The 18,186-nt window shown below is 41.1% G+C and overlaps 1 protein-coding gene and 2 long non-coding RNA genes across 12 annotated transcripts in view; 1 reads left to right on the top strand and 2 right to left on the bottom strand.

Annotated features, from left to right (window-relative positions):
* LOC125914812 (uncharacterized) overlaps positions 1-18,186 on the bottom strand; it is a 292,117-nt gene that overhangs the window by 52,945 nt on the left and 220,986 nt on the right. The gene's annotated exons all lie outside the window — the stretch shown is intronic.
* On the top strand, positions 50-3,906 carry LOC125914809 (uncharacterized). 5 transcript variants are annotated; one of them, XR_007455440.1, is made up of 5 exons: positions 50-121; positions 221-319; positions 797-859; positions 1,877-2,017; positions 3,419-3,906. It is a non-coding gene; the product is annotated as an uncharacterized LOC125914809 (long non-coding RNA). The 5 variants fall into 5 exon arrangements; XR_007455441.1 differs by having other exon boundaries at positions 99-143; XR_007455439.1 differs by lacking the exon at positions 50-121 and adding an exon at positions 1,064-1,210 and having other exon boundaries at positions 150-319.
* The window catches only part of ARHGAP28 (Rho GTPase activating protein 28), a 190,291-nt gene continuing 188,265 nt past the window's right edge, over positions 16,161-18,186 (bottom strand). For 5 of the 6 annotated variants that reach the window (XM_049620405.1, XM_049620406.1, XM_049620404.1 and 2 more), the window contains one exon: positions 16,161-18,049. In XM_049620405.1, coding sequence (XP_049476362.1) covers positions 17,955-18,049 — 95 coding nt within the window. In that variant the 3' untranslated portion in view covers positions 16,161-17,954. The remainder of the gene's footprint in view (positions 18,050-18,186) is intronic. The other variant, XM_049620410.1, reaches the window with a different exon arrangement.

Below are 18,186 nucleotides of genomic sequence, written 5' to 3'. Positions count from 1 at the left end.
AGGGGCCTATATGCACCAGAGGGGCGGGGTCAGAGAGCGGGGGAAACAGTGCCGTCGGGGGCGGGGCCAGCCTGGCCGTGGGCGTGGCAGCTGAGCCGAGTGGGCGGGTCGACCTGCAGCGGTTGGTGGCCGTTGGCGCGGCGGTTGGGAGGGTTGTGAAATTTGGGGCTCACACCTGGGGTCAGGGTTATTCATATCAAGCTTGTGTCCGATTCTGTAGAAAGCAGGGAACCGCAGCCACCCCAAGCTACAATCAAGGTCTGCTTCAACGTGGGTTATTCCGTAAAGAGAGAGGCCAGACCACTGTGAGTCCTGAGAGGTGCGGGGGAGAGAAGCTTCGAACAGTGGTTTTTCACCAAGAGGTGTCGAAAGTGATTGCTGAGGCATCAGCGGGATTGCTGGTGAAGCTTGTTGTCATCCTTTCATAATCTCTCTTTCAGTAGATTGGAGAGCGGAGTAAAAATAATTCTATTTACCCAGATGACCTTAGAGAGATAAAGCGATCAAGAGGGGACAGGAGTGTGTGCAGGCAGCGCTGGAACGGGCCCCGCTTATGTGGCCCCCTGATCTCTTAGTGGGAGTTTCTCAGAGACTCGGGAACTTGGGGAGAGGTTGTGGGCAGCGAAAGGACGCCCAGTCTCCAGATGGGGGCAGATGGGGGCAGCTGAGGGTGGTGGGGAGCCTGGGCTGTGGCCCCTCCGGCGGGAGGCTCCAGCCGTTTAGTGTGGAGTTGGGAGCAGACAAGCTCTCTTTGGGATTCGAGGTGTCCTATACTTTTTTTATTCTCTTGCTTCAGAGGGCACGGCCAGACCCATCAGATGGAAGCTGCGAGGAGACCAATTTAGACGTGATTGGGGAGGTAAGGATTGAGCTGACAGAACACCCCATTCCTGGGATTAGGCTATCACTGGCAGGGAAGGATGAGCCCCACGGTGGAAAGAGCATGGTTTTGGAAATGAGAAGTGTCTCTGCTTCTGGTTTTGAGTTGGTCATTTATTTCTACAAGGCTGCATTTCCTCACTTCTGAAATGTTGATAAGGATATTTTCCCTGCTACCTCATAGCTGTGGCGGAGGTTGACTTTGATGGCCGCTGTGAAAATGCTTTGCACAGTAAGGGTGACAAGAGCTAACAATTACTGACTCCCAGCTGAGAATATGAAGGGGTTTTCCACATGCAGTCTCATTTCATCCTTACATCAACTGTTTCTGGTAGGTATTGTTATTAGCCTCGTTCTACAAATGAAGAGACTATGGCTGCTATCAGAGAAGTTAAGTAATTTGCCCAAGGCTTTTCAGCAGGTTGGAGCAGAATCCAGGCCTCAATGTATTCAGACTGACCCCAGAGTCTATTCTCTCAGCACTGCACTATAAAACCTAAATCCTGTGGGTTTTGTTGTTGTTATCAGTATTTTATAGAACCAACTCCAAATTTAGGCAAGATACTGAGCTATATTTCCTCTAACTCCAACAGTGAGATTTGCTGATTCCAATAATCGACTCTACCTACACAGGCTTTTCGTTATTATAGCTTAATTTCTCAGCCTTAAGTAGCCTTTTTGCCTATAAAAGAGTCCTGTCAACATGTAAATATCCCTTGAGGTGGGGGGAAAAGATTGAGGGGAGGTGCCTAGAAACAAAGAGATGAAAACTCTAGATTAAAAAGGGCATAGAGGAGAGTTGTGGGAAGATGTAATATTAAGCAATTTGTCTCTCAAACTTGTCAAAAATGCTAACCTCTGCTGGGTACCAAATGCTTACTTGGCAATAGAGGAGAAAAGATATGTCAGTTCTTGCTCTAGTCTCGCTCAGCCCCAATGATTGGGTGTGTCTTCTTCAAAAGCTACATTTACTTCATCTCAGGGTTATCTTTGTTAGGTGCCAGTCAAGAAAAGCTACAACGTCCAGTGGGATGTAAACATCACGCTGGATTTTCATACCGCCTCAGAGAATGGCCTCGTTCTGGATATTAGCATTGCCAAAGTGGATGCCATTGTATTAGAGATTGTAATTGGCAAGGTGGGCGCTTAATATTCAGGATTTTTTTCTCCCTACCACCAGTAACAGAGCAGTTAGGAAACATTAGACATGCCTAGTACCAAATCCCAATCATCTACTCTGATGGAGTGGGAAAGGTCTAACCACTAATGTCGAGCTGATAAAACACCTTTTAGTGCCTTTGATAGTACAGAAGCTGTGTCATTCCACTGCTCCTGCCCAGCAGCCCAGACCCTGACCTTGTGGAAGTGGAAGAAGAATCTCAAATTCTGTCCTCAGGCAGAGCAGGCTGTCCAAAGTGAATATTGGTGAACACCCTTCCGGTCAGCAAAGGAGGAGGGCGGGACATGGAAGGACGGACGATAGGTGCATGATTTCATCCGTTTGGGACTCCACGCTCCTGGAGGGAAGGAATAAGTTTGTTAATGGTTTTGTACAGTGCCCTGCGTGACAGTCATTACATCTATGAGGTCTCCACAGACAGTGAAGTGATTTTTCTAAAATAGTAATTACATCTCTCCTTTCGAGTTTCACAGATTAATCCGTAAGACCTGCCCATCATCCTCTTAACAGTATCTGGGGCTTTCATAGTTACAGCTGTTCACAAAGCCTCTTGTGAAAAATACTTTGCAAATGTACTTTCCTTTTGAGCCTTTCCAGAAACACAGGGCAGAATGGCCCGCTTTTACATTTTCCAGCCTAATGGTAGAGGCTCTGAACACAAAACAGATCTAAATTTCTTTTTTCTTTCCCAAAGCTTATAAGCTTTTTCTTAAAAAAAAAAAAAAAAAAAAGAGAGAGAGAGAGAGAGAGAAATAACATCAAGGAAAGTAATCTATATGGCTCTTTGCTCTCTGGAAACAAATAGAACATGAATAGAATACGATACCACCAGACAGATATCACATGCATGAAAGAGATGCATTTTAGTGATTCTCAGCAAGGGGCGGTTTTGTCCCACAGGGGACATTTGTCTGGAAATACTTTGGTTGTCACAACTGAGGGAGAAGGGGCCGTGCTACTGGCGTCGAGTGGGTAAAGACCAGGGAGGCTGCTAACCAGCCTCCCACGCCCAGAAGAGCCCCCCATGACACAGAACTAGCGGGCCTCAAAGGGCAATAGTGGCAGGTAGCGAAACCACGATTTAGTTACACCTTCAAATTTTCTTCGAAGCTAATGCTTTTGTGGACTTATTTCTAGAACTTGTTAATCCCTGACATTTTATCCTTTGGGGCTCCGTTCTATGGGTAAGTCTTGCCAAAATAAGCCTTTTCCCAGTTTCCCAAATAAAGTGTAATTGTAAAGGGTACAATTAAAAAAATTTCAAAGATACAAAGAAGTACCCGATGGGAGTATGCTAGTACTCCTACTTCTGGGAGCTTTTAGAGAAGTAGATTATAATACGAGCCTTACAATTTTCAGGGGAATCTTCTGATAAAGGAAGACCGCTTCGGGGAACAAACACACCCCCAAATGAGAAGGCATCAGTATACCAGAAACCCGCGCAGTCTGAACAGACACGGAGTTCTTACGGATCGTCAGGTCCTCTGAGGTCGCGGCTGGGCTTTAATGCTGGCCTTACCCTCAGTCTCCTGTATTTCATCACTGTATCCCCACCTCCGCGGTCACAGCGGAACCTTCAATAGCCTCATGCCCACCGGCGAGCTTTTTGAGGAGCACCGAAGTGTGAGGAACTCTTTCGCAAATTGTGTTCGTTCTTCCACAGACCAGGCCCAGGTATTGACCTGGGACTTCCGTTCTCCTCCGTGTGTGGATTTTCCTGACTTCAGACAATTGTCCTTGGTAGACCTCAGTGACAGCTGATTCAGGATCGGTGATGAGCTGGTCGTAGCTGACACAGGCCGAAAAGAATTCCTATAGTAAATGTGAGAGTTCACGCAGTTTCTCCAGATGGGGCTTGGAGAGTTTGTTTCATTAGTAGGTTTTTAAGACTGTCTTTGCTCTTCATGAACGCTGGCATGTCATTTCCTCTTCAGACAAAACTTCTGCCTCTGGTGCATGTAGCTCTATCGTGGGGTATTGGGGGAAGCAGGCTAGCTTCAGGTGGAGGCTTCTGGCATGTCATTTCGCACCTCTGTGTCCTGATATGTCTTCTTTTACTGGTTTATTTTGATCAGTTTATCTTGAGCAAGTGTTCCTCACTAAAGGAAGATGGATAGAGCATTTTCCCCCAGAGGAGGCAGCAGCCACGTCTCCTCTGGGGAAGAATCCATGATCGGTCTGGTTTGGAGGGCACCATCAAGCACTCTACCCCAGGGGCCAGCCAGCAAGTGTGGGCATCTGCAGGGGCCCTCTTCTGATCCAGGTGAGCGCTGGAGTTTCCCCGTTCATCTCCAGAGTCACAGAAGGCAGACATCCTTGCGAGGGTTGTCTGAGCAATGTCCCCCTTTGCCAAATGGAAGGCCAGGGGCTCTGTCTAGCAACTTGATGCAAGCCCAAGATGCAAGAGAGCACAAAATGGGAAGACTTTCTAAAAACCCTTTCTTTCCTAATTTTAGGCCTTTTTATAAGACTATGCATGCCGATTTTTGTTGGGAAAACATGTTTAAGAAACTTACCCCTCTTGGGAACTGAAATCTGTGTGGGTGGTTTAAACTGTCTGCTTTCTTGACCCACTGTGCTGGTGGTTGGAAGCAGTTTTCTTTGTTTTTTTTTTTTTAAATATTTTTGAGAGAGAGAGAGAGTGAGCAAGCAGGGGAAGGGGCAGAGACAGGGGGACAGAGGATCTGAAACGGGTTCTGCTCTGATAGCAGTGAGCCCAATGTGGGGCTTGAACTCATGAACCACAAGATCATGACCTGCGCTGAAGTCAGTCACTCAGCTGACTGCGCCACGTGGGTCCACACCGGGAGCAGTTTTCTGTGTGGACGGCGTTGACCACACCGTCTCTCTGGAAGGAGCTCATACTTCCTGTTGCAGAATTGTTCTATAGCAGTAACAAAAGTTCCTCTGTATCTGTCAAAGGCAATGTAAACTTCATCTCTTCTAACACCTATAGCAGTTGCAGGGAAGATCAGATAGGGTTCTTTTTGTCTAGCGCTTCAAGTTTCATTCCCCTCTTAAATTATTTAAGGCTGGCTTTGGTAGTTGCTTCCTAAAGAAGGTCAAATTGTGGTTTCAGATCCATTTAGAATTCATAAAAGGAACATTGGCTGAGCTGACACATTCATCTGGAACTTGAGGAAGGCTAAAGCAAAGCCCTATTTATACCCCCACGTGTCCCAACAGGTTGTGTGTCCAAGCAACCTATAGGCCTCCTAAAGTCATTTCCATTGTCACTGTGATCCAGTGCTAACTGTGATCTGGCACGTGTAATTCTGACGACTGTAGCAGTACATGCTGAAGAAACAGTGTGAAGGTAACACACTTCCCTTTCAAACCGGCTTTGAAATCGTTAGCCTGAGGCATCTTGTACTGTCTGAAATACTGGGAAGGAGCACACAAAGATCCTGCCTCTTTCCAGAAATTGTTCCACTGGAAATTATCATTTTTCACAGGAGATATTCTCGATTGTCCTTCTTGACAGTCTAATGATCTTAATATTTTCCCTACGGTAAGCCTTTTCTGGCGTTTTCTCATTAATGGCAGTGGGCAAAGCACAGCTCTCTCCCAGGGTCCATTTGGCATGGGAATTCAACGTACCGCCGCCATGTTTCTGGGTCCAAGCACAGAGCCCAGGCCTAATGTTTTTTACAGCTTTACTGAGGTATAATTGACATACAATAAACTTCACATATTTAAAGTGTACAGTTTGATGTGTTTTAGCATGCGTATACCTCCCTGCAACCATCACCACATTCAAGATACTGGACATATCACCCCCAAAGGTTTCCTCATGCCCCTTTGCAACCCCTCTCTTCCCACCCTCCTCTTAAACCTTTAACACGCTATTTCAAAGTTGAAGACAAAAAGTGGGAAAGCTACTCTTCCCATTCATCAAGTCTGGTATAATCCCAGCTCCGAGACAAGGTAAGGAAATTATGACATTTACAGAGCCAATGTTACTTTTGGATCCAGATGTGAAGATCCTCAATGAAATACTGGTTAATTAATCAATTATGGAAAAAAACAGGACCCATTACAATTGTATCCCATAGACTTCCCTTTTTATTCTCCAGTGTATTTTTTCACTAAATCTTTGTTCATTTTTCCCCAGTTTTTCTTCCAGTTTCCTCACAGTTTTAGCTTTAGTTGATATTCTCATTTTATCCTGACATTATAAAACAAGATGGCTATTTTCTCATAAGCTCCTGGAGGGGAAATGTGTGCTAGATGAAGAATGGTTGCTAGCTGGTAGCAATCACCCACGTTTCAAAATGAAAGGAGCAGAGCAATGAAAGAAGTTATATTCAATTACAATTTTCTTAGTCCCTTCTATTGCTCGTCAATCCCTCGAGTCCCCGAGAAATACCACTGAAGTTGTCAAGGCATTCATTTCCCAGGTACTTCGATTTGTGTCAAAGCTCCTAAAAACAAAGCCTTCTTTGCCAGGAGGATAGGGCCCAACAAATAGGTCTTCTATGATAAAAGATTAGATAGACTGAATATATCCAGTCCATCTATGCAGCTGTCTCTTAACATTCCTGCTATTTAGGAATGAGACATGATTAAATACTGAACATTTCTCAAATGTTTATCAATTAAGTGCTAACTTAGCACTTGAACTGGATGGCAAGATGAAAATGGAGAAAATGCTCTATGAAAATTGCTAGGACCAGGGCATCTGGGTGGCTCAGTCGGTTAAACATCTGGCTCTTGATTTCAGCTTGGGTCATGATCTCATGATTCATGAGATTGAGCCTGCGTCCAGCCCTGCCCTGACAGTACAGAGAACCTGCTTGATATTCTCTCTCTCCTGCCCTTCCCCTGCTCACACACACTCTCAAAATAACTAGATCGCTAGGACCAAAAGGCATATGTGCACCTTAAAACACTATCAAGTAAAGGGCTAAGTTATGGTACAGTGGGGTAGAAAGGAATGGGAAGGCTCTAAAAAGGTTCCTGTAACTAGTATTTGTAGGCTGTATAATAGGAGCACTTCTAACAGCCCAGCGGACAAAGTACTTTCACTGTAGTAAGGGGACTGTCGCGGACAGGGTGGGTGGTATTAGGACATGAGAGATCTAAGTTCCCTAGTTGAAACAGGGACCCTGGTGTAATGAGAAAGAGTACTAGGCAGGTCGGGCCTGATTGTGGAGGATCCAACAAAATTATCTCAGGTCCATTTCCAGTCAGCCCCTCGTATAAGAGGCTATCACTTTTCTGATAATCTATCACTATAGATTTTCTTCTGCTGCTGAATTTCAGGTGAATGGAATCGTGTAGTACATACTCTTCAATGTTTGATTTCTTTCACACAACACGGTTTTGAAATTCATATTTTTCCATGTATTTAAAATTCCTTTTTAGTCAGGGGCACTTGGGTGGCTCGGTTAAGCGTCTGACTTCAGCTCATGTCATGATCTCGTGGTTTGTGAGTTTGAGTTCCATGTCTGGCTCTGTGCTGACAGCGAAGAGCCTGCTTGGGATTCTCTCCCTCCCTCTCTCTCTGCCCTCCCCTGCTCATGCTTACTCACCCTCTCTCTTTCAAAATAAATAAACTTAAAATGTTAAACAGTACCCTTTTTACCCTTTTCCAACTTCTCTCTGGACTGTCAGAAAACACATCATTTACCACCAGAAAGGTAAGAGAAACGTCTTATGGGAGCGCCTAGCATCTCTGGAACTCCTGATTCTTTCCAATCTGCTTGTATGCTTTGCCAGAGATCTTTGGAATTGAGGTAACTCCCTTGCCTTCCCTGGCACAGTTGATCCAACAGAAATTACAGCTGGGCTCAGAACATTCTGGGATGGCCAAAAGAAGACAGCATGCACTCCCTAGTGAAGAACCATGGGAATAGATAATCTAGATGTGTCCTTGAAGAGGTTAACGGGGTGCCTAGGAGTGACCGCTTCATTAGCCATGGAACAGGAAAAAAAAAAAACCTCATTGCAACAAGGCAAGAATCTGTACCATGGGAGGGCAAATCCATTAATCTTCCCAACAGATTAACCTGATGCCCCAAGAAAGAGAAAGGGTGGGGAAAGCACATCCGTTTGTTTTTCAGTGTCCATTCTCTGTGCCAGGAGTTACATCCAAGGGAATAAATGAACCATTTGGAATGAAGCCATATTTGTGTATTGTGTGGGAAAGAGACTCAAAAAGAGACAACCCAGTCTGTTCACCTTGAGAGAAGCTGAGAAAGACAAGGAGGGCCTTTGAGCTGCAAGAAATAGATGTAACCCTTCTAGAAGCATATAGTCCCCACATTTGGGGCTTGAATCTAGCAGTGAGCAGCAGAGATAGTGCCAGCCCCACTCGGGCTCCCATCTATACTGGGGGGCTCAGAGCCCTCTGCCCACTCCAGGAGAGTTTCAAAAAAGCAAATGGAGTGCCATGTGCCTACCTAGGGCATAGGCATCTGAGATGCAGGGAGGAGCATGAGGAAGTGCTCCCTGCCCACCTCTCTCCCAGTCACCCCAAAGTCCCCCAATGTGCTCCTGGGTGTGTGACCACAGGGCGCCTGACTTCAACCATGGCCTTGGGAAAAGCTTTAAAGGCCCTTCATCCCCCAGTCCCCGTGTGAGGGAGTGATCTGAAGAACTTCTGTCTGCTGGAGAGTTCAGTTCCAACACAAGAGGACAACGACAGCAACGAAACCTCAAATATACTGCAGCTCAGCTGGCACCAACCTGTACTGGGATAGAACCCGAATCCTCTGCTGCTGTCCAGTGACAGACACCAGGAAAGTGGAATGTTCTCTAGGATAATGACAGGCTATTTTTAGAGGTAAAATGACAAAATCTAAATGTTGACAAGTTCAAGCCAGAAGGACTTGGGCCTACCTGTGTTCATTTAGGACTGGGATGTGGCTATGCTTTCAAACTTGGTCACCCCCATGGTTTACCAAAGGGTTGATGTGGGCTGTGACAAGAAAGGATCCAAGGGACTCAAGAGTTTTGACTTGAGGAACTAAAAACTGTTGCTCTTAACTGAGATCTTAAAAAACTAACATATGGTTAGAATGGATTTTGGTATAGAGATTTAAAAATTCACTTTGAGACATGCTAAGTATGGAATGTTTTAAAGGGGGATATTTTTGCTAAACTGGATAAAAATTTTGCAGCACCAAGATTTGATGGGTTCAACTCTCATGTACTCTTAGTTGATGTAAAAATCCAACATCTCCAGGATAAAGATAATTGGAGCTCTATTAAGATTAATTGGATATACAGTAAATGGATTGGTAAAGAGATGAAGGGAAGATTGCTGATGGAAAAAGCCAAATCCTAATGATCATATATGTATTCCTTGTATGTTTGTATGCTAATTGGGTTGAACATACATCATGGAGGGAAAGACTGTAAAAAAAAAAAAAAAAAAAGGGTTGACGTGACCTTTTCTCTGTCTCTGTGGAAATCTGACCTGCTTCTGGGAACCTGGTAAGAGAATATGTTAGTTGTACTACTGGGGAGCATTGTTTTTAGTAAAAGGTAGATCTTATGACGCAGATCTATGCTTTCAAACCATGAGTTTTGTAACCTTCTCCTCCTGGAACAGAAAACCCTTGCCTCCACATAATGGGCAGTGCAGTGTGTGGATATGTGGTTCTGGATCTATTGGGTACAGAAAGACCAAAGAAAAAATAATTCCTCAGACTCATCCCTCTGTATGAATTACGGAGGAAGAAGACCCAACGTCAGAGAAACACCTGCGACTGCTCCATGGTGACCTCTTTGAAATCTCCGCATAATGATTTTACATGGTGTCCAAAAGATGAGCGAGTTACTGTTATTTGTTGTTGTTATCTGTTGCTTGTCAAGCAAGCTTTTGAAATTTGTAAATTCTTACGTTCCTTTAAATAGAGGTTGCTAATGGCACACAGGTGTCCTGAGATTTGTTTGTTTGTGAACCTTTTGGTTATAACTATGGGCAAAATGTCATGGAGTGATGTTAACTTGCTAAGCTGACATGGAGGGTGTTCAATTTTTATGTTCAGTATATTTTGAGTTTATTATATGCATCACTATATAATACTTCTTGAACTATTGTATTGCTGAATCAAGAGTTGTAGTGTTAGAGATTATATAACTGATAATATAATTGAGAATGGAATAACTGTGGCTTGCTTGTTAGAACTGGCAGGTTACTTTGTAACTATTTCCAAAACATCTGTTATTTAAACTGAAGCAATAAGTCACTCCTTTAAAATAAAAAGCAATGGGGCATCTGGGTGGCTCAGATCTGGGTGGCTTAAGCATCTGACTCTTGATTTCAGCTCAGGTCATGATCTCACAGTTTGTGGGTTCGAGCCCCACGTCGGGCTCTGGGCTGACAGTGCAGAGCCTGCTTGGGATTCTCTCCCTCTCCCTCTCTCTGTCCTTCCTCCACTCATGCGCACTCTTTTTCTCTCTCAAAATAAAAGAATAAACATTAAAAAGTAAATAAATAAAAAAAATAAAAAGTTGTTGCATCATTGAAAGATTTAGGACACTACAAAAAAGCTTCTGCAACCCTGTTTGGCAATGGATTAGTAGAGTGGGGGATTCACTGATTATTAGTGATGGGTATGTTCTTACTGATTTTGGTACTTTTTTTTTTTTTTTTTTTTTTTTAGCATTTATTCATTTTTGAGAGTGAGAGAAACAGAGCATGAGTGGAGGAGGGGCAGAGAGAGGGAGACATAGAATCCAAAGAAGGCTCCAGACTCCAAGCGGTCAGCACAGGGCCTGACGCAGGGCTCGAACTCACGGACTGTGAGATCATGACCTGAGCCAAAGTCGGACGCTTAACCGACTGAGCTACTACCCAGGCGCCCCTGATTTTGGTACTTCTATGTTCAGATCGTTGTTAAGTCATTGGGTTGGAGCCCTGGGGTGGCGTGGAGTGAGATGTAGTGAGTGCGGGCCACTGATGGGGGAGAAGCCCCTGTCATTTAAGGACACAAGTTACGCCCCAGCACCGGCCCGCAGCTGCACAGTGAAGGAACTTACGGTGAGGTTGCTAAGCAAATACTCGGAATGAATTACTGTTACCTATAAGCTCATAAGCAAATTGTTAAAAATACACATGCTTGCTAGTTGACATAGTTCAGATAAAACTTTTCAAAAGCATACTCTCCTCATTCCCTTTGCTTCTCCCCCCCCCCCCCCCGCCAGAGCAAGTGTAATTTACTACAGGGAAGATAAAAAGAAACATCTAAGGGGAACCCCAGCATTGCCCAAAGTCCTGATTCTCTTTAATCTGCTTTTATGTTTTTATGTTAAGAATTTTTTTTTCAAAATTCTACAGAAAATTTCAAGCGTAGAGAATATTACGTTGAATGCTGGTATACCTACTGCCCTTCCATTGGAAGTATTTTACTATATTTGGCCTGAAGCATATCTGTCTTTCTATTGATTCATCAATCTATCTTATTTTTACACATTTCACAATAATAAATTACAGACACCGATACACTTCCCCCGAGATGCCCCAGGATGTATATCATTACCTTAAGTTCAATATTTCTTATTTGCAAATTATTGTCTTTTGAGGTAGCATTTACATATAATGAAATGCAGGAATAGTAAGTAAACATTCACTGAGTTTTGACAAATATTATACATCTTTGTAACCCAAACACTTATCAAAATATAAAACAATACTATCCCATAGAAATGTAATGCAAGTCACATATATAACTTAGAATTTTCTAGTAGTTACATTAAAAAAGTAAACAGAAACTGCTGAAATTTATTTTACTAACACATCATTTTAAACATACAAAATATTAGAATCTAACATGTAATAGTAAAATATTACTAATGAGATGTTTTATATTCTTTCCTACTTACGTCTTCAAAATCTGGTGTGTATTTGGAACACATCTCCATTCAGACTAGTCACATTCCAAGTGTTCAACATGCCCATGTGGCCTGGCCAGTGGTCCTGTATTGGATGGCACATATAGAATGTTTTCATTCCCTGGAAAGGCCCCATGCCCCTTCCACCCAGTCTCCATACCCACCCCCATAGAGGCTCCATCGTTCTAGGTTTTCTCCCCTCTCACTTATTAGTGCTGCCGGTCCTACCATTTCATGTCAATGGAATTGTACAGTATGTATTTTTTGTGTCTGGCTTCTTTCACTCAGCATAATGTTTCTGAGATTCATTTATGTTGTTATCTGTACTCAGCAGCTGGTAGTTGTATAATTGGTCTGAGAGAAACTGCTAGACCCTTTCCAAAATGGCTGCCCTACTTTATATCAGCAAGTGTAAGAGTTCTGATTCTTCCACCCTCAAAGTGATCAATCTGTTTAATTTTAATCATTCTGGTGGGTATGTAGTGGTATCTCCTTGTGGTTTGTTTTGCATTTCCCTAATGACACACGATGTTGAATGTGTTTGTATCTGCTTATTAGCCATTTGTGTTATCTCCTTTCATATAAGTATCTGTTCAAGTCTTATGCCCTTTTCAAAAATGTGCTTGTTTTTCATTAGAGAATTCTTTATATATCCTGAATGTCCGTCTTTTGTCAAACATATACTTTACAAATATCTATTTTCCTAATCTGTGGTTTGCTTGATTTCTTAATGGTCCCTTTGGATAAGCAGCAGTTTTAAATTTTGTTGAAGTCTAATTTAGCAAATTTTGTTTTCTTTTAAAAGTGTTGCTTTCTGTTCCTAAGAAAGCTTTGCCTATTCCCAAGTCACAAAGCTAGTCTCCTGTGTTTTCTTCTGAAGGCATCATTGTTTCAAGCATTATAATTAATACTCTGATCCACTTTGGATGAATTTGTGATATGTATATCTAGTTGCCCTAGCCGCTTCTGCAGAAAGTTTCCTTTCTCCATAGGGTTACTTTGGCACCTGTGCTAAAAATCAAATGATGATGTAAGTGAGCACCTCCTTCTGTGCTGTTTTGTTTCATTGATGTAGGTGTTGACCTTCATACTGTATCATATTATCTTAATAGCTGTAGCTTTATAGTAAGTCTTGAAATCCCTCATTCTAAATGTAACTTGGTTCTCTTTTTGGGGTAAGATTACTTTAGATGTTCTAGATCCTTTGCATTTCCATATAAATTTTATAATTAGTTTGCCAATTTCTACCTAAAAAGCCTACTGGTGTTATGATTGGGATTGCATTAAATCTACAGATCTATTTGTGGGGAACGGACATCTTGCCAATGTTCTTCCATCCATCTCTTCCCACGCAGAAACATGATCTGTCTATACATTTATTTAGCTATTCTTTAATTTCTACCAAAAGTATGTTTTAGTTTTTCCATAAACTTTCTTTATGCTATGGGAAATGGAAGTTAAAACCTTTATTTTCCAATTGTTTGCTAATATAAAAAATACAATTGATTTTGGAGCACCTGGGTGGTTCAGTCGGTTAAGTGTCCAACTCTTGATTTCGGCTCAGATCATGATCTCAGAGTTTGTGAGATCAAGCCCCACCTCGTGCTACACTGACAGCATGGGGCCTGTTTGGGATTCTCTGTCTCCCTCTCTCTCTGCCCCTCCCCTGCTTGCTCACATTCCCATGTGTGCGTGTGCTCGCTCTCTCTCAAATAAATTAAAAACCTTAAAAAAAAATACTATTGATTTTTACGTAATAGCCTTATATGCCATGACCGTGCTTAATTATCTTACTAGTTCTAATAGTTGAAGATATTCAGCCTTTTCCATATAAATACTCATATCATTTCCAAATAGAGACTGCTTTCTTTTTAATCTTTTGCCTTTCTTTCTTGCCTTCAGCACAAGATATACTGTAAAATGTTGAATTTACAAAAAAATATCATGAATTAGTACTGAATTTTGTCAAATGTCTTTTCTGTATCCATTGAAAAAGTTTTTGTTTTTTTTGTTGTTGTTTTTTAAAGACACATTAAAAAGAACATCATAACCATCCATTACTATAGTGCCACATGGGTTTTGCACAAGGCCACCATCCAGCAAGTGAGTGACAGAGTGGGCTCACACATGTGACTGCTGACTTGAAAGCCCTGTTGTTTTTGTTTGTTTGTTTGTTTTTTTGAGAGAGAGAGAGAGAATGCAACCTCGAGAGTAGGAGAGGGGAAGAGGGAGAGAGAGACAGAATCTTAAGCAGGCTCCATACCACCACAGAGCCCATCACGGGGCTCGAACTCATGACCGTGAGATCATGATCTGAGGTGAAATCAAGAGTCGGATGCTTAACCAGCTGAGCTACCCAGTCCCCTCAAAAGCCCCCATTCTTTCACCAGGCACATGGTGCCCTTAGACTGGTGGAACATAAGAATTCTTGGGACAACGTTTTTCTTTTTTTCTCTTTATTTTTATGGATAAATGCAACATACATATTATATTTAACAATGGAAGCCAAGACAAAAGAATTAATATTAACTTTTGCAACGGGAGACAACATAAAACATTGGCATTTCTTGTGACATTAAATCATTTTTTAATCAGATCACAGAGTTTTAGAAAATAGTTGAAAAATGGCTGAAAGATTTGTTTTTAAATTAAGGTTATGTGTGTGTGTGAAACCATTTAAAATGTTTGAAAGAAACATTTTAATCCATGTCACACTATTTTTTATTAAGTGACATATTTATGGAAAATAGCTGAAAATGCCTGTCAGAAACTAGGAACTATTTAATCCCATAATATATATTCTTTTCAGGCATGTTAAACATTTGTGAAAAACAGTTGAAATATGCTTGATAGAAAGAAGGGAATTTCAATCTCATGTTGCTTTTCTGTCAAGTGCAATATGGGGAAAGCAGTTGAAAAATGCCAGAAAGCAGAGATGACTCTTAATTCCTACACTTGAAAACCTGCACTGCAACGTGGTGAAACACACAAGACAATGACTAAGGGACACGAATTTCTCAGAGTATACCACAGGTCACAGTTACAGAGTAGTTTTGGCTTTAAAGCTTTTGCTAAAAATATTTTACATCATTAAATGTGTATTATTAAATGCACATTGAAAGCTAACTGAAGTGACTTAAATAATAATAAGACTCAGGGACAGTTTGTAACAAAAACTGTTAAAGTCCATTAATTTTTTTCCCAAGAAAGGCAAGTGAGGTAGTTTATACTGTATACCCATTGTAATGAAATTAACATTCCAGTTTATTTGAAGATCACTGAATCCAAGAATCATATCCTCCAAGAGCTGCTAAACAAAGGGATCCTCTTCCACAGAATGCAGAAAACAATGAGCCAGCTCTCTAGGTTTATTTTCTGGGTAAGTGTCACTAAAATGTTAACTTCCTCTAATACTTTCCCGGATATTATTTTCCTAAGTGGGAAGCTAGTGAGAACTGAATCTAGAAGCCCGGGATCTGAGTCTTCTCTTGTTTGCAAACATACTACTCAATTTTACTGACTACTATAACTATTTTAAAACAACCCTTGAAAAAGCAAAAATAGTTTCAGTAATTATTTGACAGACATTTTTGAATTGTAATTGTAGAGGTTTGTTTATTCTTTAAGAATAAATTGAGTAAAAAGAACCTCTACTCATACAAAATTAGTCTGTATGTCTACTGGAAGTTCTCCTCAAATCAGTCAGTTATCCTAGGACAAAGAATAAAAGTTGTATCCAAAGATAGTGGTATTGGCATGGCCTTCCATATCACATAGCTATTTGAAAGTTGTCACACATCCTTAAATACATTCAGGTGATTCATTTAAAGCTACTGACTCAGCTGAATCTTTGACATCTGACACCACACAAAGGGGGGTAAGAAACTCAGAAACTTACTGTTTTTCACCTGTCATCTGTTACCTACTTATTTCAAAATGATAAGTGGAGTAAATCTCAAAATGTTTAGAACTTATGGATAGGTTCTAATCTGTTTTCAATTCAAAGATAGGAAAATTCTCAAAAAATTAAATGAATACGATCCGTAAATCTTCTATGTAAACACGGTAGAATTTAATGATTCTGAAATATAGGAAACAATAAGAAAAACCAGTCCCTGTTTTCATATGTACATGGAAGTATAAGATAGCTAATTTGAAGATTATCTTCCATGTGTGTGGGCATAAATTACCGCCATCTTATGTCCTGGAAGTTAGCAACTGCATAAAGTAAAATGTTTACTCCTGTAGTCTGAATTATAAAATGATGAGAGCATTTTTTTGGACTCTTGAAATTCATTATGTAAACTTGCATGCCATTGATTAGCCAACCATGGAAAACTGATGAAATGTAGGAATAAATAAAAAGTGATAAAACGCATTTATCTCAAAATGGGTTTTCAGGCACAGGAAATAAAAATTCTCAAACAAATAAAATGAATGGATATTTGAGTTTTTTATAAAAATATAACAAAATATTAGTGGCCAGAAACACAATTATCTACATGGTGAATACAAACAATGTTTTAAGAGATATCAAGGCATAATGCAGCATATAAAAGATTTCTTCTATACATGGGCTTCAGTTATCATCATATTACGTTTTGAGAATTGGTAAGTAGATGAAATGTCTTCTGTATCTGTGAGCAACTTTATTGTTTGAACTGCAAAAGAGAGTCATCTGGGCATTAAATCTCATTAAAATTGATACAAATTCATCAACATCTCAATCTGTCGATTCTAATCCAAAGCATGCATGTGGGATAAATGAGATTTCTGTCCCCAATTCTACTGACCCTAGAAGAACTGTATCTGCAGTCTCAAGATGAAAGGCGGAGCCGTCTGACCCCTTGGCACATTTCAGATTTGTTCTCCATTAGCTCATGGAGAACTGTATGTTCTCACCAAGTGCCGGTCTGGAAAATGCTTCCACAGGATCTTCACAGTGAGACAGTTTCCAGCTCACCAAAGCTGCATCTGATTTTAAAGCCTGAGGCTAGTCCACAGTGCTTGGCCATGTCTATGGTTGATGAACAGAAACAAAATATGCTTTTACAGCATATAAAATCTGGATATGACACTATTTTTCAGTATTCTTGGATAAAGAACAGTTGGATAAAGGCAGTTCTATATTTTTAAACTGGGGTGGCAGAAGTGACTATCTACAGTTGTGAAATATAAAAAATGATATGTTTGATCAGGAAAGGAAATCTGTGTCTGGCACAGAGAAAGCTATTCGTTGAGCACCAGAATCATGAGGAGAAAATAGTGGTTCTGTGACTATTAACCACGCAGAAGGTTACGAAAGAATAAGGACACCCTCTTTCAGACTAACCTTTGCTATACGGACCAGTGCTCATCAGAAAAGAAGCTTTAAAAATATCAATTTTCAATAGTCCACAATAGAGAAATGGTCATTTGCACCAGAATGCTGATAGTTATAATACAGTACAACATACATAACAATACAGTGTTCCTTCAACAGGAGTTCGCCCTCCTCCAATTTGGGAGCAAGTCAGAGCATAAATATTGTATGCATAACTTTAGGAACCGATTCCCTTTGAAAAGTAGATCTGGATTATTTTACAGAGCAAAAATTATTGATATTTCTGGCATTCTTGTTCAAAAAGGTCCACCTATGTATATAACACAGGTATGAAAACAATTCTCTTCTACCTCTTGTCTTTGGTAGCATTTGCTACATAAAGAAGTGTTTCTTATCTCTAGGTATAGGGCCAAATTCATTTCTGATATGAAACCAAAGTACTAGAAATGATTAGAGTTCCACATACTAGATTGGCCTTTCTTCTGGAAGGATCGCATCATCTTTCCTTCACTCTTATCAAGGAATCATAGGAGAAAGCCCCAGCTCAAACAGCCAACCAGTGCCTCCTCCATGGTTCATGTTGACAACGCTGGGAGACACCACTTGGGCTGAGAAACACCAAGAGAGTTATTGGAGCAAACATGTCAAAAGTAGTCTTGTTTTTTTCCCTACCACATGCAGAATCTTCTTGGCATGTGATACATGATAGCTGCCATCCTGGAGGGTGTTTCAAAAACTTGGTTGGGGTTTAATCACCCACTCTGCTTGAGGATTGACGTGATATACATCCAATATATAAGCATCTGGATCCAAGCAATGCTGCCCTAAAGGAAAGAGAAAATCAGAGGATGTTTTTGATGGTGCACACTTCTATGTGTGCATATGCATGTGTGTGCATATGCCAAAAGTAAGTAGATACATATTAAAATTTCCTTAGCAAAGCTAGTCGGCCTACCTTCTT

This window comes from Panthera uncia (assembly GCF_023721935.1).
Source record: "Panthera uncia isolate 11264 chromosome D3 unlocalized genomic scaffold, Puncia_PCG_1.0 HiC_scaffold_8, whole genome shotgun sequence".
In the NCBI taxonomy this organism is placed as follows: Eukaryota; Metazoa; Chordata; class Mammalia; order Carnivora; family Felidae; genus Panthera; species Panthera uncia.
Note: the sequence above shows the minus strand (reverse complement) of the source record. Positions and strands in the feature narration are given on the sequence as shown.